The 27,812-nt window shown below is 45.3% G+C and overlaps 1 protein-coding gene across 1 annotated transcript; it reads left to right on the top strand.

The window, feature by feature from the left end:
* The first annotated feature begins 43 nt into the window (after positions 1-43).
* Positions 44-27,749, top strand: LOC104255901 (antigen WC1.1-like). The gene is made up of 15 exons (XM_059824492.1): positions 44-113; positions 9,583-9,897; positions 11,398-11,706; positions 12,559-12,873; positions 13,671-13,982; positions 14,411-14,728; positions 15,470-15,784; positions 22,038-22,352; positions 23,126-23,188; positions 23,275-23,589; positions 23,785-23,820; positions 24,127-24,268; positions 24,477-24,565; positions 25,144-25,215; positions 27,469-27,749. Exons 1-15 carry the CDS (start codon positions 44-46, stop codon positions 27,747-27,749), a joined length of 3,267 nt encoding a protein of 1,088 aa, XP_059680475.1.
* The last annotated feature ends 63 nt before the right edge of the window (positions 27,750-27,812 follow it).

Here is a 27,812-nt window from a genome sequence, read left to right as displayed (position 1 = left end):
CAGTGCCTAACAGAGAGTAAAGTTTCATCTGTCCATGATCAGGATGGCAACAAAAGGATGTCTTTCTACTCCAGTGTTGTGGCTGCTTCTCCTCTCCATTCAGGTGTCCCTGGGTAAGTACATACTTTCTTTCACATAAAGCAGTGAGATAGGAAAAAATGTAAATTCAATATAAATACGTTGTTATTCCATCAACCTGTAAGGCAAAGTGTCAAGAAGGTGTTTAAATACATTTCTGTCTTTGGTTCAGTCTCCTTCGTGATCCTGAGAGAAAGAAGGGTAAGCCATTTGCAATAGTTTTGTATTTTACTCAGACATCAGTGACTGGCCGTTCTCATACGAATTCGAGTCCAAGTTTAGTAAACACCCAAGCTGTAATGGAAACCAGCTGGGTAGTCTTACTACTGCCTTGCCTCCCCTGTTGAGCTCTGTGCAGACAGAATGAATAACTCCAGTTCTTTATTCAACACCAGTTAAAAAGATGTTGCTGTACTCTGTGCATCCAGTGGAGTTTGGCTGGGTAACATACTGTCTCCTCAGTTGTTCCTGTATATCTGAAGCTTATCACTGTTTGTCTCTCTGCTTTTCTAGAGCTATGTGTACATGTTTGAAGCTGATGATGAGAGAGAGATTTTGGAATCCCCATTTTTGTCTCTATACACATGTAGGTGGCACTATGGCATTGTGACTGGTGGTTGCATCCCCATATGATGAGAACAAGACTTCGTGGTTGATACTTTGATGTAGCATGGCCTTAGTCTTAAAGGTTCTCACCAGTTATGTGGATACAGTCACAGTTCAAGTGGATGGGAAGAGGAGGCACAGGCCTTTCTGTGCAAAGGCATGTGAAGAACAATATTAAACATTTGTATTTAGACATCTTTATAGCAATGTTTGAGTGTCAGCTGAGCAGAACTGTAGAAATGAGAGTGAGTTTTCTACCACCTTCTTTTTAGTAACAGGGAATAGTACCAGAGTGACTCACTGGCAGATGCAGACAAGAGTAGCTTTACCTTGACACCATCACCAGCACCTATGATCCACGTCTCTGCTCTGGTGGCACTTGCACCCTCCACGCTGCCACAGTCCCCTGCTGGTCCCCGAGGAGGGTGCAGCACGCAGGCAGTGCGGGAGGCACGGCCATTAGGGAGTGAGCGGGCAACCTGCGACCAAGGCTGCATGCCTGTGCTGAAAACCTCCACTTAGTGTCTGGGTACACGGATGCACAGTTCGTTCTCATCCCTGGCCTACGGGGAACCAGGTCTTCAGCTGGAGCAAGCCAAAATCTGATGCTTTCTTATGCAAGCAGAACCTCATTCTGTGACTAGTACCACTGAGTTCAGTGAAGGCACTTGTGGGACATGCTATGGAGTGTAAGGAAATACAAAAGAGTGTGCCTGTCGGTATCATAAAAAAATTCACATAAGATTGATTACAGTAAATGATAGCTTTGATTAGGGAATATTTAAATCTGTCGATTCGGTTATGCCTACCTCTGCATCCAACCTTGCATGCTGTCCTGTGTTGAAAACATCAGATGTTGGATTATTTAAAAATTCAAGTGCAGAGAGAGGTCAATCAGTCAAGTGAGGAGCTGTTTGTTTTACTCCTGGATATGGCTAATGGAAATAGTTTATCTGGTTCCTTTAATAATATATTATGACTTAAACTTTTCTTAGAAATTATTTCTCTTTTAAATGTATATATTTTTTAGCTGAGAAAACTTTTTTGGACTATGTTCTTCAAATAAACTGTGGGTTGTTCTCCAGAACATCTTTCACAAGAGTCATAAAAGACTTATTACAGAAAGATTATACTCCTTCTGAGACAACATGTCGCAAGTACAAGGGGATTTTGTAGTTATCAGAGGCTTGTGCTATGTATGTGAGAGACTTTCTTAGGAAATTTGAGGAGAGGACAGTTTGCGGAAAAAATAGTATGTGGAAGTTACTAGTTGTCAGTCACTTGAATAACCTCCCTTAAACTTTCTGTGTTTCTGAATCTAAATGATAAGCAGGAAATTGTGAGGAAGTCCAGAAGTGTTAGCAAAGAGGTAAAACCTTTGACTGTGTATAAGAGGTGAACATATGTCAAAGCTATATTGTCTGTGTCTGATGAAGCAGGGAAAAATCAGGCTACAGTCTACATGGAGATGGAGGCAAAATTGCCCTTTAGTTGACTACTGCCAGCAGTTTACTCTGCAATGAGAAATGAAACAATGGTTAGTTAGTGAAGGAAGTGGGTGCATCAGCATCAGTTCATGGGCTAAGACTGACATAGGGCATAGAGAGAGGAATTAGATTTGTTTTCAAATGCAAAGAAAAATTATATATTCTTGTTTCACAGTCTCAAATCACAGCAAACAGTGTGATATGTAGGAACACCTCTCTCTTTTGAGGAAGAGAGGGAAGGTGATATTTTCCACACCAGATTTTTTTGAAAACCCTTACTGGAAAACCCAAGGCTCTTAGTGCAAATTAGTTATCTTTTGTCGCTTATCAAATGCCATCATTGATAGGCGAGGATCTCTGAGAGGTGTCTTTCTGAACTATTTGCAAGATGTGCACAGCTGCACTGTTTTCTGTTCACATCACTGCCCGGTGCTGGGTCATAGTGAGTACTGCAGGTTTGTCTCGATACCTGGTCAGGTTCTGATATCTTTCTTGCTTCCAGTGCAGTCTTACTAAGAATTGTGGCTTCCTTAGCTAACTGTGTCACCTTTGGAGAGGTGACTCCTCTGAGTCATGAGCTGTAGAGCTGGTATGAAGGTACAGCAAGGGCCAGCCGCTCCAGCTGCGATAGCGTCCGGCGGGGCGGGGGCCTCACCAGGCAGGGTCCAGCACCGCAGTACCCAAGAGAGGCAAGCAGGGCAGACCTAGGGGCGGTAGTTGGGTTCAACTCTTGTTGCCAACTTGCCTCAGATCATCAGGCAATTTCATGTTGATGAGGCAGGTCCAAGGTCAAGCTGAGAAGGCAGTCCGTGGCCCAGAGTGCCGATCAACAGGGCCCATGGCCAGGCACAGCTCTGCCCAAGTTGAACACAGATGCACCTACAGTGTAGCTCAGGCAGGGACAGAAGGTCCAAGCCTGTGCTTAAATGGAGGCCTGTGCCCATGGGCAGAGTGTGTGGGTGGACACCCCAGGTGGGGAAGGTCAAGGCCTTTAAAGATTATTAGTGCATGCAGGGCACTGACAATTGGATCAAACCTGTCCTATAGTGTTTGCTTTAATTTTCCATTGTGTGTCAGGTTTTGAAACAGTGCTAATTTGGGACCAAAGTTACTAGGCTTCTTATGTGACTGTCCTGTAAAACTTCTCTAGCTATGTGGTCAAGCTGAATGATCCTCCAGGCCCCAAAAGAAGTTGCCAGCCCTCATCAGGGATTTACCTGTTCCATAACATGCTGAAATTCAAATCTGATCAAATTGAAGACAAGTCTCAGCTGTGGTGGCCAAGCTCTTCCTGACTCTTGTGTGCACTTAGCTTGTAGTTTGTCCTTAACCTGGCAATACTAAGGTCCTGCATATGTTTTTCTACCATTTGATTTTCTACCCATTTTGTCATGTCCTCGTTCATGCTCTAAACACCAGTGGCTTTCAATTCATATGGTTCAGTAAGGCCAACACAGTGGGTTTTTTCCATTTTCTTCTTTTAAGTTTTCTCCTTGAGAAGCACAAAGCTCATATCCAACAACTTGGTTCCAAGGGGCGCATGAGCTGACAGCAATGTTTAAGAGATAAACGTGATAAGTACAGAAAGATTTGGTTGTCAAGGGGCAGACTTAAATTTTTAAAAAGTGGCCCAGGCTTCTTAATTCCATCACAAAAGCTGGAGAGCTTCCTTTCCTCTGAAACATAAAATTCCTTTCAAATATTTCAATATTCTATGTGTAATTCAATTGAGCATTTATATCCAGCAAATAATTACATACCTGTCTTCATTTCAGGTCGGCCTCTATCCCAAGGTTTAAGGCATGTATCTTTCTCGTGTTATCATTGCTTAAATATCTGATTACTGTTTGATAAAATCCTTCTTAAAAACCTTTCTTGTGCAGGGGTTGCTGAAACTGGTAGCATGATAAGAGACAAGGCAGTTACAGCGCTATTTCCTGAGGTCCTGAGGTAGCAAGGCTCACTTGTAGTCCCATTAGACACACACATATGTAACACACGTACACTGATATACAGATAAGCACACACATATATACCTGTACATGGCTGGCCACACAGACAGAATCATGCAACAGTGACACCAACAGCCTTATCATAAGCAACTGATGTCAGCTATCTTAACTTCTGTAAGATAGTCCCACACAACATTCGTGTCATTAAATTGGAGATATATGGGTTTGATGGACAGACTATTCAATGGATAAGGAATTGGCTGGATGGCTGCATCCAAAGAGTTGCAGTCAACGTCTCAATGTCCAAATGGAGATCAGTAACAAGCGGTGTCCCTCAGGGGTCTGTACTGGGACCGGTATTGGGCAATATCCTTATTAATGACATAGGTAGTGGGATTGAGTGCACCCTCAGCAAGTTTGCAGATGACACCAAGCTGAGTGGTGCAGTTGATACACTGGAGAGAAGGGATGCCATCCAGAGGGACCTTGACAGGCTTGAGAAATGGGCCAATAGGAACCTCACCTCATGAAGTTCAACAAGGCCAAGGGCAAGGTCCTGCGCCTGGCTCGGGGCAATCATCAGGATCAGTACAGACTGGGGGATGAAGGGATTGAGAGCAGCCCTGTGGAGAAGGACGTGGGGGTACTGGTGGGTGACCAATTGGACGTGAGCCAGCATGTGCGCTTGCAGCCCACAACGCCAATCACCACCTGGGCTGCATAAAAAGAAGCGTGGCCAGCAGGTCGATGGAGATGGTTCTGCCCCTCTGCTCCATGCTGGTGAGAGCCCACCCAGAGTACTGCATCCAGCTCTGTGGTCCCCAGCAGAAGAGAGACATGGACCTGTTGGAGGAGGTCCATAGGAGGGCCACAGAAATGATCAGAGGGATGGAACACCTCTCCTATGAGGAAAGGCTGAGAGAGTTGGGGTTGTTTAGAGTGGAGAAGAGAAGGGTCTGGGGAGGCCTCCTTGAGGCCTTTCAGTACTTAAAGGGGGCTAGTAAGAAAGATGGAAAGAGACTTTTTACCATGGCCTGTAGTGACAGGACAAGGGGCAATGGTTTAAAACTGAAAGACGGTAGGTTTATATTGGATATAAGGAAGAAATTTATAATGATGAGGGTGGTGAGGCATCGGAACAGGTTGCCCAGAGAAGTTGTGGATGCCCCATCCCTGGAAGTGTTCAAGGTCAGGTTGGACGGGACTTTAAGCAACCTGATCTAGTGAAAGATGCCCCTGACCATGGCAGGGGGGTTGGACTAGATGATCTTGAAAAGGTCGTTTCCAACCCAAACCATTCTGTGATTCTATGATTCTATGTTTTCCTCTCTGGCTGATGAGAATAAAAGTCTATCAGTGGAAATATGCAAATATATACAATTTGGATTCCTCTAGACACTCAGCCCATCCAGTACCTGGTCCTGGATCCTCAGTCTCTGTAGTTGCCTCATGCACTGACACATATGCAAATGGGTCTTTGAGTTGACCCCCTGACCTTACCATCTCTCCAGTAGTTGGCCTGGACCCTCTGGTCCCTCTGATAGACAACTTCTCCAGTTACCTCAGTCCCACAGACATGTACACATACTTGGCTCCCAGGCCAATTAACTTATTCACTGGCTAGTCCAGCTTGATATTCACTAGCAATCACACACTGACATGCGGAACCCTCACTCCCTGCAGTTGCTGGCATCTGTTGTGGTAGCTGCCAGTAGGCAGCTAAGCACCACACAGCCGCTCGCTCACTCTCCCCTGGTGGGGATGGATGTCACAGTCTGTTTGGATCTCTCAGATTCAGAGGACAACGTACTCTGTGAATTAAACTTTATTTTAGGAGCTTATTAAGAAATACAATAAACAAACACAACAACAGGGGCTCATTTCCCCTTTGCCCAGACTTGTCTGTCATGTGAATTCACTGAGTCAAGTCATAAGGTTTCATAACTTATAACCTGTAACTCTTAACTCATGCACTTATGAGAAAAAAAAATATTAGAATTTGTTGCCTAGCTGATGGTGAGAATGCTCATCCTTCCTCCTCCATCATGGTGCAGGTGTCCCCTGTATCACACAGGGAAACACAAAAGCCTCAGCAATCCAACTGCTGTTGCATCTGCCTTAAAGGCTTTTTGGGTAAGCTGATGTTTTATACCTTCCAGCTTGGAGGTTTGGTCTATACCATTTCCACAAATTAGCAGATGCTGAAGAAACCGCCAGACAAAGACGATGGCTGCAGGACCCAGCTCTCTGCAGGTGATAATGGCTGCATAATGGCCCTTTAGCTCTTTCTGGCCACCTGTCCCACCTACATGGTGCTCTCACTCTGACCTAATGGCACTGCACCCAGCATATATCAGGGCTTAGCATGAGCTGGGTTAGCCAAAATCTGAGCAGGAGTTAATAGTCACAGATGGCTAAGATTTGGAAGGGTAAAAGTGAGAAAAACTCATGGGTTGAGATAAAGGCAGTTTAATATGTAAAGCAAAATCTGCACGCAGAAGCAAAGCAAAATAAGGAATTCATTCCCTACTTCCCATCGGCAGGCAGGTGTTCAGCCATCCCCAGGACAGCAGGGCTCCATCACACATAATGGTTACTTGGGAAGACAAACACTGTAACTCCGAATGTCCCCCTTCCTCCTTCTTCCCCCAGGTTTTATTGCTGAGCACGATGTCATATGGTATGGACTATCCCTTTGGTCAGTTGGGGTCAGCTGTCCCGGCTGTGTCCCCTCCCAGCTTCTTGTGCACCCCCAGCCTACTCGCTGGTGGGGCAGTGTGAAGAGCAGAAAAGGCCTTGATGCTGTGCAAGAACGGCTCAGCAATAACTAAAACATCCCTGTGTTATCAAGACTGTTTTCATGACAAATCCAAAACATAGCCCCATACAAGCTACTGTGAAGAAAATTAACTCTATCCCAGCCAACACCAGTACAGCACCAAAGACACATGCTTCTGTGACCTGTGGTCTGGCTCTAGTTGCTGGCACTTTTAGAACACCATATACACACATGCACACTGCATAGAGTCACCTCACCAGGAAAACAGTTAGAAATAGATTTTAATAAGAAGACACAATGGACAGCGCTCCTTAGGTGCAGGGCATAGCCAGACAAGCGTACTGACCAGCAGCCTGCTTACCGACCACTGGCTGCTTTTCACAGAATCACAGAATGGTTGAAGTTGGCAGGACCTCTGGATGTCATCTGGTGCAAGCCCCCTGCTCCAGCAGGGCCACCTAGCGATAGTTGTCAGGACCATGTCCAGATGGCTTTTGAGTATCTCCAAGGAAGCCAACTCCACAACCTCCCTGGGTAACCTGTTCCAGTGCTCAGTCATCCTCATGGTCAAAAAGTGTTTTGTGATGTTCAGCCAGAAACTCCTGTGTTTCAGTTTGTGCCCATTGACTCTGGTCCTTTTATCCACTTAGCCTTCTGTTTTCCCATGCTTGCTCCTACCCAAACGTCCTCGATTCCCTCCCTTTCCCCACCTTTGATTCCTCTGCTAAACATCCCATAATAAGCCTTGTGCAATTCCAAGATGCTCTTCTCTTGCATCCCATAGAGTGTCCCATACCCTCTAGGCAGTAGCCCCGCTCAGTCTCTAAGGTGACACAGAAAGCCCTCATGTTGATTCATCTGATGGGCGTCACACCTGGACAATGGGGTTGATGGCTCTGCTGGGAGAGCCCTAGAAGGGGTCAGGGAAGGGGCCTGAATGGATTATTGGGATTCCCCCACCTGCCATTGTTCCTCTGTTCTCCTTTGCACATGGAGACAAGCTTTCTATCACATAACCTAACAAATGAATGCCATTCATGTTGTTGTTTAATTACAACCATGACTGCTTTTGATGGAATTTGGCAGAAGGTTTGGGGTTTTTTTTTTGTTTCAACATTTGTTTTCGCAAACATCTACAGAAAATCATTGTCTACGTCAGTTCAGAATACTAACTCATCATGTTCTATGATTCTGGGTATGCTTTTTACTCAAGCAGATATGAACCTTTTTGCAAGTAAAGAATCTTTTTTATCAAAAGATGTTCCAAAACTCTTGCCTTAAAATTCAGACTGGGAAAAAAACCTCAAGACAATTCCTGAACAAGTCCACCTTTTTCTTTACGTGTCATAACATCTTAGGCTACACGCTTCAGTTTTTCCAATGTTTGCTGTGCCTGTGTAAGACGCAGACTCAGACCTATTCCCCTATGTTTCTTGGGTCCTAGCAGGCCTTTGTGTAGCTTGGCTTCCTAAGAACTCTGTCTGTGTCCCACCATCATTCCTGCATTTGAATGTAACAAAATTCTCCCTGTGTTTTCCAGCCTTTAAGTCCCTGTGCAAAGCTACTGTGTAATATTTGAAACATTTATGATAGCAATCCAACACTGTAAAGCAAGAAACCGACATGTGCATCTTCCCTCTTCTGTCAGGCTTTTTATCAAGTGCTCTGTGATGACTGTAATGTTATTTTCACAGAATCACAGAATCATTAAGGTTGGAAAAGACCTTTAAGATCATCCAGTCCAACCATCAACCCAACCCCACCATGCCCACTAAACCATGTCCCACAGTGCCATGTCCACACATTCCTTGAACACCTCCAGTGATGGTGACCACCTCCCTGGGCAGCCTCTTCCAGTGCTTCACCATTCTCTCAGTAAAGAATTTTTTCCTAATATCCAGTCTATTTTGTGAGTCGACAGGTAAAAGGACTAGGAAATGTGTATCCATATCAAAGGAAAGAGGCAGACCTGGGAGCAGAGCAGGAAAAGAGGGTTCTTTGGGCATCAGCCCCACCCCAAGAGATGGTGGGGCATGAGGAACAACATGAAGACCTACCTGTCTGTCTTCTGCTTATGCTGCTGCATCTCCTGAGATAGCTTGCCACGCCTCATGAGTAATTCTCTTCTCTCATCGGGTACCCCTGACTAGGGGACCCCGTGGCTAGGGCAAGAGAGGAGGGAAAGAACAATGAGTATTGGGACACTGAGTTGCAAGTAATAGTTTGTCTGAAAGGAAGAACCTGAGGCAGAGAAGAAAAGTTGATTCTTCACACCATACTGAACACAGGAATGAAGAAACTGGTGCCCAGTGAACATTTTCAGCTGGATATCATCATGGCAGAACAACAAAAAGAAAGGAGGAATTTCTCTCGAAACCTTTGTGAATCACACAGCAAGGACATTACTCAGCATTTCCCAGCCCTGATAGGTCAGAAGAAGAGAAAGCTCGCCTGCAATCAGAATAACTTACGCTTCAGCAGTGCGGTTAGCTCAAACTTGTAAATACAGACACAACTCCCTGCAAAAAACCTTTAAGTTGGACTATTTAGAAAGGTGAACTGACTAAGTCTGATTTACGAGTAAATTAAGAGTAATAATAATCTCATTAACCATCTGTAATAGATAATCGTGATTAGGCACTGTCCTTTCCATAACCTTGCTCTGTCTCTGTGTATGAAGGTGCTGATGAATTGAGGCTGTCAAATGGAACTGGCCCCTGCTCTGGGAGAGTGGAAGTAAAACATGAGGAGCAGTGGGGAACTGTGTGCGATGGTGACTGGACCATAGAAGATGCTGAGGTTGTTTGTAAGCAACTACGGTGCGGATCTGCTGTTCAGGCCCTTAATCGAGCTCCTTTTGGAGAAGGATCTGGACCAACATGGTTGTATCGAGTTGATTGCCGTGGTAATGAATCCATTCTCTGGAACTGCTCACACACAGGATGGGGTGCTTTTACCTGCCCTCATTACTTTGATACTGGAGTGATCTGCTCAGGTAAGAAGTCATCCAACCTTGTATAATAGAAAAATGCTACAAGGCTGAAATCAAACTTTCTGCTAGCTGGATAAAGCCAAGTACTACACAGAGGTAACACTTCTTCCATGGCCTCCACTCAGCCAAAGCAAGTTGCACCAGCATTAAGTCTTCTGCTGACTACAGGTGTATGTCTCCTTTGCCTGGGCACATAGAATGACATAGAATGGAAGTAGACATCATAAATGACATAGAACAGAGAAAGAAACATTATTTGTTTCTACCACAGCTCTCCCAGGCAACAGGAGAGCAGTACTAAACTTGTCTTTGACCAGGAATGGGGGCTAAAAAAGCAAGTGTAGATGGAGGAGCAAGACAGGATGGTCTGCAATGGCAAAGAAATCCAATGTCTGTGTGGCTGCCTTTCTCTGAAAGATGTACTTGGTTTTGCTCTTTGGATAAAGTACCATTGCAAGAAGATTTTTCTTCCCAGCTTCACGACTTTACATTTGTCCTTTTTGATTTTTATAAGGTTCCTTCTTGTTAGCTCATTAATCCAGCCTATCTAGGTCCCTCTGAATGGCAGCTCTGCCCTTGGGGTTATCTCCCACCTCCACCCAAATTGATAAAGAGTGCACTCCATCACCTCCTCCAGGTTGTTGGTAACGATACTGAACAGAACAGGTCCCAGGGAAGACCCACTTGTATTCCACTTGTTGCCAGCCTCCAGGTAGAGTGCAACCCACTAATCACTACTCTCTGAGCCTGACCATCCAGTCAGATTTTCAACCGTGTAGTTATCCACCCACCCAGACTGTAACATCCTAGTTTGGACACAAGAACATTGTGCAAGACAGTGTCAAAGGCCTTGCTAAATGTGAGGTAAATGGCACGTGCTGGTCTCCCCTCATCCACAAATCCAGTCACTTTTATCAGAGAAAGTAATAAGGTGACACAGGCATGATTTACCCTTGGTAAATCCATGTTGACTCTTCCCATTCACCTTCTTGTGCCCAGAAATGTGTTCCAGGAGGACTCATTCCATGTTTCTCCCAGGTACCAAAGTAAGGCTGACCAGTCTGTAGATATCCAGACCGTCTTTTTAGCCTTTTCTGAAGATGGGTGCAACATTTCCTCTTTCCTCTTTCTGGGGCGCTTCAGCTTCCTGTTCATTTGAATCATGAAGTCTCGAGGACACAGACTAGTAAATGGGGTTTTATTTATTTATTTATTTATTTATTTGGGGATTGCTACTTCTCAAGCATTTGGCAAATCTTCAAAGCTTCCCTCCTTCTGCAGCTTCCCAAGGTTTTAGCATTTTCACATACTAAGAAATAAGCATTCTCACACACCATTTTCTCTCTTGTCAGTGACATACAGGAATTGCCACAATGGTTACTTAAAAGTGTTAGTGGTCCTCAGAAAAGTGACATGTGTCTTGCCCATGAAGATATGGGAGTTATTAAACTAGGTCAGTACAACCAACCCCTGATGCTGGATTTCTTGAGGGTTTTTTTCCAGGTTTCTCTGGGCTGCGTCTGACTGGAGGGGACACTGCCTGCTCAGGACATCTGAAAGTAAAGCAAGAAGAAACTTGGGCTACAGTCTGTTTTTCAGACATTGATTTCAAAACTGCCTCTGTTATATGTAATGAGTTAGAGTGTGGCCAGTCTGTGGATATCTCGAGAGGAACTCACTTTGGAGACAGACGTGAACTGATATGGCAAGAAGAGTTTCACTGTGTAGGCAATGAGACTCACCTTGCACACTGTCCCAGGATGCTGCACCGTAGTAAGACATGCTCTCATGATGCTACTGTTGTATGTTCAGGTGAGACTTTGGACTGATGGATGTAAGTTTCATGTGTCCTATATGTCTTCTTCCTGTCAGCCCACAGTTCAGAGCCTCTGTGTATTTCTGTGGTCCTCAGGGTTCTTGGGTGCTTCCCCTATCACGCCTTGAGCCATCCAGGGAAGGCCAGGAAGTAACAGTGCTGAGAATTCCTTCTGTGTCTTTCTCATACACATAAAGGGAGAGATGGCCAGAGGTCTCATTAGGGGGAGCATGACACAAGGACCAGGCAAGGATAAGAAGTAACAGTGTGAGAAGATAGAGGGACCGCATGGGGCTGGCAGTAGGACACCACAGTCCTCCCCATGCTGCACTTAAATTATCGTCAAGATGCTGATGGCCATGGCCTGTGGTGTTCAGACCCTTATGCTGTGGCATGGATGAAAGTTGAGAATTGCACACTGCAGTTGCTGCTTACCAGGTAATGTGAGATGACCAACAACTGAGAGAGTGCTACCAGTAGCTCCCACTCGGAGTTTCTCACATGCTCCAAATACAAGGCAATGCTGGAACTGCCTCTGCAAGAAAAGATGTTGCAAGGTAGTGGCACTATTGGGGGGGAGAGAGCAGAGCAGAGGGGGAGAGACTGAACTTAAAGAGTGAGTCAAAAGACTTTTAGTCATGTAATGCAGGCTACTATATGGACAATAAAGACTTTTTTTTCAGAGCTGACTTATGAGCACCCTGGTCTAACATGCTTCCCAGTAACCTGAGACGCAGTGAGTGCTAGTTCCTCACAGCTAGTTCCTTGCAGCTAGATCTCTCTTAAAATTTTCAATGCAACAGCACACACAAAAAAGTAACTGCTAAGTTCCTTTATTCTTCCTGCAGGCTACGGTGGGTACAGGCTGGCAAATGGCAGTACCACATGTTCAGGGAGAGTAGAGCTGCTTCATGGAGGGACGTGGGGACCCCTGTGTGACTACCTGTGGGATTTACCAGCTGCCAATGCCCTCTGCCAGCAGCTCGACTGTGGAGTTGCCCTACTGATTCCAGGTGGACAGTCCTTCAGGAAAGGAAACGGATATGTCTGGAACGGCACATTCAGCTGCAAGAAGAATGGCTCACACCTGAGAGACTGTCCTGTGAGTGCGCTAGGTCATGATGAATGCCCTGCTGGAAAAGACGCTCGTGTGGTATGTTCAGGTGAGCAGTGGAAAGGTCTAAGAGAACTGAAAAACTCCTTCTTTGAGGAAAAATATGAACCCAAAATCCAGAGGGTGTCTGTGGAGTCAAGCTCCATCTTTTGTCTGCTGCTATAGGCATTTCCAGGAGTTGAGGCTGCACTTCACCTGTACCACAGGCTGCGATCTGTGAAATGCTCCTAGTGTCAGGGAACAGCAAGAACAGGGCTGCTCCACAAAGTAGGATGAGCTGGGGGCAGAGAGTGAGGACAACACAGGCAGTGTCCTTACCCATCAAGGCACAATCCAAAGCATCTGCACAGAGGACGGTACTAATAACAAGGTCTATGGACAGTCCCAGACAGGGCAAAGTAATCAATCAGATGGAGGGTCCAACTGGAGAGTACAGTTGGGAGTAGCAGGAGACAAGACTGGAGACGGTTACACCAGTCACATAGTTGAGGCAAGGACTGAAGACCTGGTCCAGGTTTAAGTGAAGCCTGGACCAGTAGCCTGAGGGCCCTAGGTGAGGCTGGTCAGAACAATTAAGGTCTGTTGGTTCACCCAGAGCCCTGAAAGCTAGTGCCCTGAGTTTAACAATTGCAAAGGGGACCAGACCCTGATTTCTGGTCATTCTTCTCAGTAAAATAGGGTGGACTGAAGTCTAGTTATGAGTATGGAAGTTCCAGTGGCCCAGCAGAGTCATTTTTACTACTGAATGCTAAGGAAAACTCGTTCCCATTTCCCAGACATTTTCAGGTCATGCCCATGAGCAGTTACGAACATGACATGTCAGTACTCACTTTCTCTTATATTCAGGGTGCCCGGGGGGCAGGTTGGTGAATGGCACCACATGCTCTGGCAGAGTCGAGATCCGCCATGGAGGCACATGGGGAAGACTCTGCCGCTCCCACTGGAATTTGCAAGCTGCCAGCGTTCTCTGTCGTCAGCTCAACTGTGGCTATGCAAAGTCAATCCAGACAGGAGACCGTTTTGTGGACGGGAATGGGCCTATATGGAGAGATGTTTTTCACTGTGAAGGGACAGAGTCCTGCCTGTGGGATTGTGCTCAAGTGACTTTGGGCAATCCAACTTGTTCAGCCAGCGAAGCAGCCACTGTTATTTGCTCAGGTAAGTCAGGAGTGGCTTTTTATGGGTAGTGCATCTTCAGACCAAAGCAGCATTGGTGATCTCACTCTGCCAAGCAAGTCTGGTATGTCAGCCTGTCTTTAATGCCCTTTCATTTCCTTTCTCCCACCCCTCCAACTTTGGTTTCAGCATAGAAACTTCATTTAGTAGAAGGAATCACATTGGTTAGATGTGCCTTGCTCCTCACAGGATCTAGTCTTTGAGCTGGGGAAGCCTTCCTCGCTTCCCATTGCAGACCCTTGTGTGTATGAAAGCAAAGCCTTAACAGAGGCTGTCTCCTTAAACAGTGGTGAGAATTATCCTTTTACCAGCATAGAAATTTCTCCTTCATCTCTCTTCTGCATGTTATTTCTACTGCAGTAAGAGCAGTAGATGTTATTCAATATATTTTCCAACTCTTTTGAGCCCAGGTCTTGCTGAATCACTCAGACTCTCAGATGGTGAGAGCCACTGTGATGGGCGAGTTGAGATCTCACTCCATGGCATGTGGAGCAGACTCCTGGATGATGACTGGGACATTAAGGATGCTCATGTGGTATGCAGGCAGCTCCAGTGTGGAATTGCCGAGAAAGCCTATTACCTTCCAAGGGCTGAGCGAGGCACGGGTCTTGTTGGCTTAAGAAGTGTCCAGTGTGCTGGAAATGAGACTCAACTGATGTTCTGTAACACCTCCCATTCTCAGACAGTGCCAACAGGAGTTGCTGAAGACGTTGGTGTGATTTGCTCCGGTGAGTTACTGTGAGAAAGGTACAGAATGCTTCCTAGGGTTGCCTCTAGCCCACCTTGTGCTGTGGTCTCACCAGATCTTAAATGAGCGTGGGTCTGAGCTTGTGATACCCACCTGCTTGTACACTCTAAGGGACAAATGATAGTTAAGGAAACAAGTGTAATTTACATAATGCCTTCTTCATCTGAATTTCTTAAAGAATTTATCTCACAGAATCAAAAAGAAATCATTTAATACAGAAGCCATAAGAACACTAATTTGGCCATGACTGCCAGACATTCTGACTGTCACTTGGGAATTAAATAGGTTTTATTTTGTGACATTTCTATATTTATAGATACCTGCAGCCTTTCTACAGTAAAGTAGAACTGTTTCTACTTTTCTCTTATTTTGTAACCCATCTGTAACAGAAACTGTCTCTGTCTAACTAAATGAGTTTAGATAGAAAAGAGCTTCTCCGGCTTTCTAAGATAAGGTGATCTCTGCATATACTTAGTATGACTAGATGCTCCTTGTTTGCAACATCTCACAGGAATTATTCAAACGTTTACCTGATGCAGGAGTAGGCCTTTCCCTTTATGCGGTTTTAGCATCACAGGAGTTCTGCCCAAGAAACCACAACAGAGGAACTGGAATATAACAAGAACATGATGCCTTAAAAGTGCTTTAAACATACAGCCATTACGCTGACCTGTGCATTATCATTATATTGCGTGTTGACAGCTGGGTTTTCTTCCTGCAGGTAGCAGACAGATCAGGCTGGTGAATGGAACAAAGCGCTGTGCTGGGAGAGTAGAGCTTTATCATGATGGCATCTGGGGCACCATCTGTGATGATAACTGGGATCTATCGGATGCTAATGTTGTTTGCAAACAGCTGGGATGTGGACATGCCATCGAGGCATTCGTCTCTGCTCATTATGGTGAAGGCTCAGGACAGATCTGGCTGGATGATGTGAACTGCACTGGGGCTGAATCTGATCTCTGGGCATGTCCCTCTAGGGCATGGGGCCAGCACAACTGCCAACACAAAGAGGATGCTGGAGTCCTGTGCTCAGGTATGTTCAGAAAATCCTTTCTGAGCCTGTGGGTTGAGAGAGGGGGGTTAGATGAAGGGGGAGCAAAGAATAGTGGAGACTTGCTTGGACAGCCTCTTGCTCTCTTGACTACAAGCATAGTTGGTCAGCACATCCCTTTGGTCCCACCAAGATGCAAAGGGTCTACAGAAGTCCTTATTTTGTGTTAACACACACACACAAAAGTGTGTGGTGGGGTGGGATATTTGGGGGGTAAATTGGAGGGTTTCCATAAAGATTTCCACAGCAAGGGGCTGTGGGTGTTCCTTGTGTTGGAGGAGGTCATCAACTGCCATGTGCCCATTGCAGTCAGTTACAGCTGGCTCTGTAACCAATGGAAACAGCCCACTGCGCACCAAAGCATCAACCAATCAGAGGAGCATATGGTGGCTCTGCTCATGCATATTTAGAACAGAGTGGCAGCTGCAAGACAGAGGAGAAATGAAGGAGAAGTGGAAAAAGACACTGCTGGGGACATGGCTGGAGACATGGTTTCCATGCCAGAGAACGGAAATGCCTCTGAGAGGGCTGTGGCCTGTGGATAAGCCACACTGGAACAGATACACTCCTGAAGGGCCTGCAGACTGTGGAGGACCCACACTGGAGCAGGTACAACCCCTGAAGGGACTGCAGCCTGTGGAGGGCCCACGTTGGACCAAGTACAAACCCTGAAGGCACTGCAGCCTTTGGAGAACCCACAACGGAGCAAATACAGTCCCTGAAGGGACTTCAGCCTGTGGAGCATCCATGCTGGAGTAGAGGGAAAAGAATAAGAAGCAAGGAGCAGCAGAAAAAAACCACAACCTCCTGCACTGCCACCCTGACTGAAGGAATTGGGAGGCAAAACAAAGGAAGTTAGGACTAACGGAGTGGCTCAAAGGGGTTTCCCTAAGTGTTTGTTTAATCGTTAGTGTTTTCTTTTTTTCCCTCATTACCCAAAGCAATAATTAAGATAATGCTAAGTGCAAAAAATAAAATTAAGTTAAATTCCCCAAGTGGAAACTGTTTTGCCCATGATAGCAGTAAATGCGGGAGACGCTCTGGCAATACTAGTACCTGGCATGCCCTGGTACTGGAATAATTGTAGTGACTTTAAACTCCAGAGAAGCCTTGATTCTGATATTGCAAATTTGTCTTCTTGTGGTGTCATGTAAACGGTACACCCATTGTCAGGGCAGGGGCACAGGGAATGGTATGAACTATGTGTAAACAGGTGGGGAATGGAGAGTATGACAGACCTCGTTGCGGGGAAGGTGATTGGAAAGAACTCCAGTGGCCTGGATCCTGGATATGTTTGTGTCCAAGAATATCAGCCTAGGAGATGCAAAGAGGTTATGTTGCCTTTGAAACCCCAAGAGCACGGTGTGTTGCTTTGCTGTGAGGTACACCAGAGTCTACCATGTGCTCACAGCAGAGCTTCAAAAGGCACTGGGACAGCTTAGCAGACCTGAGAATCTGGTTGATGGTCTCTGTCAGAGTAATGGTCTGGCAAAGCGGTGTTAACTCGTGCTCAGCACGAAAGGGAGGATTCTGGTCAGAAGTTAGCAGCTAGTAGCACTGAAATGGTCAAATTGCAAGCTTCAGGCTGCTTGTGGGAGCACCTACAGCTTAGATTGACTGAGCCAGAGGGGGATCCTGACACCTTTGGAGGGGAAACTAGGGGCTCATGGTGAATTTAAAAATGGGTCCTTTCAGGCAGCCCTAGTTACAGTAATTAAGGAACCCTACAGAAAATGGTACGCTGCTCCCCAGCCTGTGACCATTGAATGGGTCTTTACTCTGAGTGTAAATGAATGGAGAAATGTGGAGAAACTTACAGTCACTGGTCCAGGGAGAGGCCTCCGCAGTGCCTATGGCATTGCTGGGACACCAGAGCAGAAGAGATACAGATGAAAGATTGAGACAGCAAGACTTTGGGGAGTTCGGGGCATAAGCCACTTGTAAAGACTGTACTGCACAATGTAGGAGGGCTTTGAGATCAGTTTATAGAGAGATAGCAGCATCTAATTGTGCTGATCCCACAAACAAAATACCCCTTTGAAGGAACTGGGAAGAAGAGGATAATCAACTGCAGTTTCCTGGACTGCTGGAGTGTGGTTACAGGCAAAGGGTGAGGGACCCTGAAAAGCTTGTGATCACTAGTGTTAGGGCTTGAAATCTCCAGTGGCTAGGGACCCTTACTAATGCCCCTCTGGTACCACCTGGTGGGATGCCCTGTTGATCAAGGAGTGACCTATGTATACTGTTCTGGAGTGAGGATGCTGGAAGAAGAGTGCAAGCTTATCAGCGCAGACAAGGATAATACCGAGGATGCAGCAGTATGGTCAACCACAGGAAAAACAAGAAGAGAGAAGGAGAATTCTGCATGTCGCCCTCCTACACACTGAGACTTAAGGATGTATCCGAAAGAAAAGGGAGACAATATGAGAGACCAGGAGGAAAAGCCCTCCATAGAGCTAGTACTGTGAGCGCAGGTGAGAGGTGAGAGCTTATTTAAACCATTCCATTCTGCTACCCCCACTTCTGGACCACATACTGCTCTGACAACTGATTTGAACTTACTGCATCAGGGGGGTTCTTCCCTGGCCTGGCAGTGGATGAAGTTAACCAAAGTTATTAGACTGTCCAGATAAGGCGGGCAGGCACCCTCGCCTTAACAATGTTGTGCGCTAGTCAATATCTAACAATAGCGGCCCTCAGTGCACCATATTGTCCTCTCTGCGTAGCAGTGATAAATAGTTCTTGGAGTAACTGGAGGAGAAACACACCCAGCTCTGGAGGTAGGGAACCTAAGCTTGAATAGATGGGTTTGGTACATCTTACTTGCTGCCTCTGGTCCTACTGCCCCTGTCATCCTTGTCATTGACTTTCCTGACCACAGGAGATGGATGGATGGGACAGAAAGTCTTCGGGTCTTTTGGCATAGAAAGTGCAGCTTGCACAGGTGGGAACCAGCTACGGGACTCCCCAGGCCTCTCTAATCACCCAAACACTGCTGAATTTGCTTAAATAGACCCAGGTGTCAGTCCCTTGGCAATCCGAGTAATTTGCTGAAAGCAGTATCAAACTGACCAAGGGGCCATGGATGAAATACCCAAAATAATTGTTTCCCTGGAAAAACAAGGGGTGCTCTTAAACATACAGTGACTTCAAAACAGTCCTGTTTGACCTGTATGGAGTTCTGCTGGAAAATAATGGTTTACAATAGACTTCAGAGCTCTGAATGAAGTCACACCCCCACCAGCTGTTACAGTTCCAGATGTGTTGCAGCTCTTGTGTGAGCTAGAAGCTAAAGAATATACCCGGTATGCTGTAACTGACATTGCAAATGCTTTTTTTTTCAATCCCACTGGTCAAAGAAGCAAGACCTCTGTTTGCCTTCACCTGGAGTGGTGTGCAGTACATCTGGAACCCGCTGACCCAAGGGTGGAAACACAGCCCTTGCTATCTGCTATCCACCAAAATTTAAAGCAACAGAATTCCAAAGAACTTTCCTCTGCCTTGATGATGTATTGATTGGAGGAACAACTCCAGAAGTACTAAGTAAAGGGCTATAGGTAATCATTATGTTTCTCAGTGCTGGATTTGCCATTAAGCACTCCAAAGTAAAAAACCCCCCTCAAGATATACAGGTTTTAGATATGCAAAATGGATGCAGATACATGCCAGCTGACCAAATTGCTTGGATAAGCACCATGGACCTCCACACAATAAACAAGAACCCAGGCTTTCTCAGGCATTACTGGATTTTGATGTATGCATATCCTTGGTGACAGCCAGTTGACCAAACCCACATATCAAGTGACCTGAAATAAGCCTCGTTTTGAGTGGAAAGAGGAACACCAGCAAGGTTTGGAGCTGATCAGCAGGAGATAGTCCATGCCATGGCATTAGGGCCAATATGGGTACGTAGCAGTGTAAAAAAATTTGTTATATCCACATGCAGGAAAGAAAAGCATCATATGGAGTTTGTGGCACTGAGCATCTCAAGAGATGAGAGACACTGTTGGCACTCTGGTGTCAGAGCCACAAAGGAGCAGAAAATAACTACTTCCCTCTAGAGCAAGAAGTCCTAGCTGCATGTGCAGAGGGTGTCTGAGTGCCACTCAAGTGAGTGCAGAGCAGTCACTGTAGTTATGCCCTAGACTAGCTGTCCTGAATTTTAGGTTCAAGGATTCAAAACCACTGAGGGAAGAGCAACCACAACTACATGGCAAAAAAGGCTACTGGTCCTTTGCCAGCCTGCACATATTGGTTCAAGCTCCAGACCAGGATCAGTTGAATTTACTAAGTCAATGACCAGCAATCAATAGTACGAGGAAGACCAAACACCTTTGGCTGTCGAAGCCCTATCATATGATGAATTAAGTACTTGAAGTAAACAACAGATTTTGTTTACTGATGGATCCTGTAAAAGCACAGCAGGAAACAGGAGGTAGAAATCCTTGGAACCCCTCTACAGGAGAAGCTGCCTTCTGGAAGGAGACTTGAAGAAGTTTGAAAGGTCTTGAAAATAGCCTTGGAACATACTCAGAAGCGTCAACAGACCCACGTATACAGATTCCTGGATGGTGAATAATGTGGTAAGGAAATGGCTTGAAGAATGAAATTGTGATAACTGGCAGCAGTGAGGAAAACAATTTTGAGCAGAAGTAGTATGGAAAGTAGTACAACAGCTGCTTGAAGGAAGACCTACTTAGTATGTCATGCTAATAATGCACATATACCAAATCCAAAGGCAACTCAAGAGGAGAAACACAGCAACCAAGCTGACCAGCTGGCTCAACCTGTCAGTAGAGATTTGGGATGGGAGCGTAAAGGAAAACTATTTTTAGATAGATGAGCCTGGGAAATTGCTGAGCAGGCTGCGAGGGATCAAGGACAGAGAAGGCTGCTTAGGCTTGTCTTGGGAAGATACAATGCAAGCAATTAGGCAGTGTGATGTCTATGGAATAACGCAACATACAGCATGAATGATGGAACAGTATGCACAGTGAGAGAAATGAATGTTTGGAGATACCTGGCAAGTGGATTATACAGACCAACCCATTCTGCCCCAGCAACACTGGCAGATGCTATGTTCTCATAGCAGTATAGCATCACAAGGGTGGTTAGAAGCTTTCCCCACTCACACAGCAAACACAGGTAGCACCCTACAAGGAATAAACAAACATCTGTTGGCACCACGGAATGCTGCTTAGGCAGGAATCAGACAACGCAAGTCATTACAAAAATACAGCCATTCAAGAATGAGTAGGGTGGGTACATTCCCAGGCAGCTGGAAAAGTAGAGCTGTGGAATGGTTTACTTAAACCCATGCAGCCCAGAAGAAAACCTGAGCTCATTTGGCTGATAAAGCCAGCCCTGAGGATGCTTGGATTGGGAAGTCTGCAACAGCTGAAATCCCTAAGAAAGTTGTCTCTATCATTTGAAGATCAGGGTTTACTTACTGTTTGGTCTTTGGAAAAAGAACAATGAAATGTGTGCCTTTACACAAAGTAAATAGAAGAGAGTAATCTTACTTTACTTCATAAACTACATTCTTGTTCACGTGTTTTTCAGGGACAAGGCCTGAATCTTGTAATAAATCTATGTTGAGATTGGTATGATATAAACTCCTGTAATGTGGTTCCCAGAACGAGAGGTAGCATCTTACTGACTATATGTGCACGTTGTTACAATGTCAGTATCTATTGTCTGGGACTAAGGGTAGCTTTTATGATGCATGTATTTTATGACTATGATGATGGTAAAGTAGAGTTTATAATGGATCTGTGTTCAAACACTCCTTAAATAGGTGTTTCACAGAGGTGAGGGGTGAAATGTATTGGCTACAACTGGCAGGATTTCAGTCATGAGATGCTGCAGGGGTGCCCTGTGCTTCTGCAGGGGAGCCATTCCAGCTGGCTCTGACATTACTGTAAACAAGTCATTGCACACCAAAACTTCAACAAATCAGAGGAGCACATGGCACCTATGCTTCAAAGAAATATGCCTGCAACTGTGAGGGGTGGCCATCACTGCTCTTTGTTGATGTGAATGCTGGCTAACCAGAGAGGATCACTGTCTGACTTTTGGTTTTAAGTGCTCGTCACTTTTAGAGTGGCTTCCTCTGGCACTTTCTCACTCAGAGTGATGGACAGTATTGTTAGCAGATTCTGGATTTCACTCATCACAGCCAAGTTCCCAGCAGAATCAGGCCCCTCTAATTCCATTTTTATGTCTTCACTTCTAGAGTTCCTGGATCTGAGGCTGGTGAATGGCAACGACTGTGCTGGGCGGCTAGAAGTTTTCTACAATGGGACATGGGGGAGCATTTGCTCCAATCGTATGTCTCAACTCACCGCAATAACTGTATGCAAACACCTGAACTGCGGAGATGGTGGGGAAATTGCAAGAGACTTCAAATATGGCAGAGGTTCTGGGCCCACATGGCTGGACCACATTGAGTGTACTGAGCAACATAGCTCTCTCTGGCACTGTCAATCAGACCCCTGGGATCCTGAGTCATGTGATAACCGAGCAGAAGAGACACATATTTCTTGCACTGGTAATTAGAAATGCATCTATACAGGACTGCACAGACATATACATAAACCTGCGCATGCATATATGGACATTGTAGTAATTACCTTATGTTTGTTTGTTATCTGGTATATATTATTTCTAATTTCAGGCAAATGGCACAAACATTTTTATTCGTCTATATCCTTGACGTAAATGCGTGAATCAAAATTACATGAATGTCACTGAGTGCAATTACCCAGTGGAAATCCCAAGGAAGTCCCTGATAGGATGGTGCCATTGCATATTTTTAAAGCAAAAATCTATGATACACAGTCAGTCTGTGAGATCTGAGCTAGGATCAGACTTCTCAAGAAGTCTAAAGGCGTCTGTGTGTTTCTACATGTATGGAGGCTTATCAGTGCATCTGTACATGTACACATGTGCATGCACATAGCCATGGACAAGTGTATGAATTAGTTCAGTTCTAAAGGTCCATTTCTAATGCCTGCTCTTATGACAGTATTTCATACCTGTGCATTCCCACTATAATACAAACGAATTCTAGATGACATTCAGATCTCCTGAAAGGGATTGCAGCTGCCTCACACAAGAAGAAAGAAAGCACAGTCATCAGGAAGATTATTTAATTCACAGCAATAGCCAAACAGTGATCCACCAAGTACTAAATAGGCCATCTATATATATATATATATATATATAAAAATAAAGCTGATGATTAATTTTCAGGCATTTTATACTCCCTCGCTCTTTTTGGAGAATAATCAAATTATTTACTTCAGTATTTAAATTCTGCAGGAAGAAAAGAGGCAACATCTCCACCCACATTTGCTGAGTGTCCAAACTCTACAAGTTGTTCAGGTACCTTTACCTCTTTGTTTCTCCTTATTGGTCCCTACGGACCTTCCTGCTGTTTCAGCAATACAGAAGGTTTCTGTGTTTTGCAGACAGGGAGAAGTTACGAGTCATAGGAGGAGAGGATGGATGTTCAGGCAGAGTGGAGATTTGGCACCAAGGTTCTTGGGGAACAGTCTGTGATGATTCCTGGGACATGGCAGATGCTAATGTTGTATGCAGGCAGCTGGGTTGTGGATCTGCTGTGTCTGCTCTGAGTGAAGCTACCTTTGGGGAAGGGACTGGTCCCATCTGGTTGGAGAAGGTGCACTGTAAAGGAACAGAGCTGTCTTTTTGGGACTGTCCTGCCAAGCCCTTGTTCGGCAGAAACTGTGATCATAAGGAAGATGCTGCTGTGGATTGCTCCGGTTAGTGACTGGTCCTTTGGTTCGTTACACAGATCTGGGAAGGAGGAGGATAGAGGAACATTATGTCAGCTGTACATCCCAGTGACTAGCCCCTTCATAATTTTGACTGCAGGAACCTCACAAATGATGTGAAGATGTTCTCCCTATTTTTCACACTTGCCTCTTCCTTAATCTGGACTCACCTTCCTTTTGCAGGTATGACAGAAACAACAGCACCACCCACTAGAGCAGGTAAGACATTCCTTCCTCCCCCTTTCTTTCTCCCATCAAATGAGAATTTAATGTCCCTGATACTGCATAGCAGGTAAATTGGCACTATATTCCAGCTCATCAGAAAGTGTCTCCTGCAGCCTTTTGTAAAGGAGAGGCAAGTGACACTATCCCCAGCTGCTGATTTCTAGCTGCTTGAGCAGGACCCACAACTGGGCAGCAGGTGACCTGCCTCACCCTGCTAGCACGGGCACAGCGGGAGGCTACACAGGAGCAGCCCTTTCGGTCGCCTGATTCTCCACCTGTTGTTTCTTCGTTTCCATTCAGATCCTCCCCGCCGCCCTGCAGCAGACACTATGAGAATCTCAATGCCTGTCATTCTCTGCATTATCCTGGGGGCCCTTCTCTGCCTGGTCCTTGCCGTTCTTGCTGGACAGATCCGAAGTGCCAGGGCACAGCAGAGAGGTGGGTTCCTCAGGACTGGTATGAAATGCCTCCTGACGTGGCTGGCGAGTGTTTAGTTGGCTGGGGAGGCTGGGGGGATGCGTGACTGAGTTGAATGGTTACCAACCAGGCCATGTAGACCCCTTTAGGTCAATTATCCTTTCCATGACCCCCAGCCTGAGTATGAGCAGAGACTGTGTGAGTGATCATTGCCTTTTGCTTTCAGGCTCCAGACTATCCTATGACCCTTTCTCTGAGGCTGTCTACGAAGAGATTGACTATAACCTGATGAGAGAAAAGCAGGGCATGACTGGTCTCTCAGGTCTGTGTGTCTTGCTCTTGTCAAGGGAAAATTCCTCCTGGTGGCCCAGATCCCAATCTGATACTTTGCAGGTCCCAAATCTACTGAGAAACTGAAAATTCCTAGATTTGAGGAGGGGGGGTTTCCTGCCCACTGAACTCTGCCAATTCCTCTCCTAGGGACAATTCATTTTGTGCTGTCCTCACTGCAGCCATAGAGCATAGATCAGTATAGGTCAAACAAACAAACAAACAAAAACAAGGCTCTTGCTGCAATTATTTAAAGCAGGAACAAATAAAGGAATAATTTGTACCTCCCTCCCAGCAGCTACATGTCTCTGTAGGCTTCTTCCTGTCAATCGCTTTTCTCCCTTTGTGGCTTGCCTCCCCCACGAGCCACAAGAGGTGTTATGGGGCCCCTGAGGGATTCTTGTTTATTCCACCGTAAACCCTTTACCTTGCAGGAGTAATACTGACTGCCCAAGAATCTGTTGAACTTGGATGGTATTAGTGTAGCCTACTCTTTTCCTCATGATACAGTCTAGGCAGCTAAGGAGAGTTTAATCACACTCTTTCTCATCTGCCTAGATTCTTATTCAGAGAGTTCAAAAACAAAGGCACAGTTTTATAGCGGGGACAGTGATGAAGAAAATGGTCCTGGAGCAACTCAAGGTAATGGAAGATGGAGATCCTACAAAGAAAGAGACCCAAAATCAGGGTAGCTTTTAATTTCCAAAGTATTATTGGCGATTAATACTTTTTTCTTGCTGCACTTCATGTCTACTAGTGATGCTTTGATGTGAACAAAAAATTTCTCTTTAACTCCTGTGGTCAAAGAATGTCATACAATCACGTATACAAGTGCTAGTCTTCGCTTCTATATGAGAAGTTGAAAATAAATGTTTGCTGGTAGTATTGCACTCTTCACAGGATCCAGTCACATGAATACAATAATTTGACAACTGCTTCTCCCAGAAATTGCAACTATAACAGCTTGTAAACTGTTGCTTCATTTCTGAGATAAACGGGGAGAATAAAGACAGAGGAAGAACATGCTCCAAATAAGAACATTGGCATACGATTGGTGTTGATTAGGGAATTTTAATCTAAGGGATCTGAAGAAAATGCAGTTTGCCAGATGTAGGGTTTTATTTCATTTGAAAAAGCTGAGGGAGAGCCAGTGTTTGGAGAAGAACTGCATTTTCCTAGAGCTGATCAAAAAGCTCTCTTAGCTATTGCCTGGTCTCCGAGAGATCAACTGCCAAAGGCACAAGCAGTTTTGGACCGCAGCTGCCCATATCCCGGGTTATCTGCTGTGCTATGTCTTTAATTTTATTTTCTATTGCTTTTCTTATATTAAGGCTTCTTCGTATTATTTAAAATTAAACTAAAAGCTTTTCTTTTCCTTACTTGCTTTGAAATGCTTATCAAGAAGGTAATTATTCCAAATAAGATCTTTTTTTCTTATTCAGATTGAATATTGAGTACTAGGTAAAAGCTTGAATAGGAGTGCTTTGATTGACTTTTAATTTTATATATGTATTATTTGTATGTCCATGTGTGCATGTATATACCATAAAACAGTGAAAACTAATATTCTCTGAGGGATGGATTCCAGTTAAGTACAGACCACAGAGCTAGCTGCCCCTGAGGAATCAGAAAGCTGGCTACTGATAGAAAAGAGTTTGATGGACAGACTGTTCAATGGATAAGGAATTGGCTGGATGGCTGCATCCAAAGAGTTGCAGTCAACGTCTCAATGTCCAAATGGAGATCAGTAACAAGCGGTGTCCCTCAGGGGTCTGTACTGGGACCGGTATTGAGCAATATCCTTATTAATGACATAGGTAGTGGGATTGAGTGCACCCTCAGCAAGTTTGCAGATGACACCAAGCTGAGTGGTGCAGTTGATACACTGGAGAGAAGGGATGCCATCCAGAGGGACCTTGACAGGCTTGAGAAATGGGCCAATAGGAACCTCACCTCATGAAGTTCAACAAGGCCAAGGGCAAGGTCCTGCGCCTGGCTCGGGGCAATCATCAGGATCAGTACAGACTGGGGGATGAAGGGATTGAGAGCAGCCCTGTGGAGAAGGACGTGGGGGTACTGGTGGGTGACCAATTGGACGTGAGCCAGCAATGTGCGCTTGCAGCCCACAACGCCAATCACCACCTGGGCTGCATAAAAAGAAGCGTGGCCAGCAGGTTGATGGAGATGGTTCTGCCCCTCTGCTCCATGCTGGTGAGAGCCCACCCAGAGTACTGCATCCAGCTCTGTGGTCCCCAGCAGAAGAGAGACATGGACCTGTTGGAGGAGGTCCATAGGAGGGCCACAGAAATGATCAGAGGGATGGAACACCTCTCCTATGAGGAAAGGCTGAGAGAGTTGGGGTTGTTCAGCCTGGAGAAGAGAAGCAGAACTGCAGATATTTTTCTCCAAAGGCTTTGCCTAAGTTTGTAGCCACATGTCCATAGGCAAACGGCCAAGGGTTGCTACTTAGCTAGACCATTTCAGAGGAATTTAGCAGACGGTGGTTAAAGTAATGAAAAGACAAGGAAGCAGGTGGTACACAGATATAAACACAGAGTAATTTGTCATTGTGCAATTATGAAATGCAATGGGGAATCTTATTCTGAAATAAACTTTGTCACTAACTGCCTCCTTGTCCAGATCTTCTTCTCCCTCCTGTCCCTCCCTCATGTTGAATTTCGCTTTCTACTTGTTGCAGCAACGTATAACAATTATTGGAGCTATATCATTGTTGTCTAAAATACCTTACAGTCCTCAGGAGGATTCTTGATTCATTATTCTTCATTATCATCATGAAAATGTCAGTATTACAGGCCTTTATCGCTGGATCATCAGCCACTGCTTTCTCTAGGGGAAGATCTCTCCCCATCATAGTTAATATCTGTACTGTTCCAGAGGTCTCTCCACTGCCTGGAAATGCCCTGGAAGATGGTTATGATGATGTGACAGAATCTCCTGGACCTAAAGATGCTTCTCCTTCTGGGCAGAATGAACAGGAAATCATTGGGATCCCTGAAGAAAGTGACAGAAACAAGGATTCATGGACAGGTGAGGCCAGAAGAGCGGTGCTGTTAGTTTTCATAATCTATAGTTACCGTACTGAACTCAGGGAAAATCAAGGTGGATGGTACCTCAAGGGATCACCTAGGTTTTATCTAACCACTGTCAGGAAGTAACACTACCTACCTACACAAAGAGTGTCGGTTAGATGTCTGTTATTCTGTTCTTATAGCCACCAC

Source organism: Gavia stellata, chromosome 1 (genome assembly GCF_030936135.1).
Source record: "Gavia stellata isolate bGavSte3 chromosome 1, bGavSte3.hap2, whole genome shotgun sequence".
NCBI lineage: Eukaryota > Metazoa > Chordata > Aves > Gaviiformes > Gaviidae > Gavia > Gavia stellata.
Note: the sequence above shows the minus strand (reverse complement) of the source record. Positions and strands in the feature narration are given on the sequence as shown.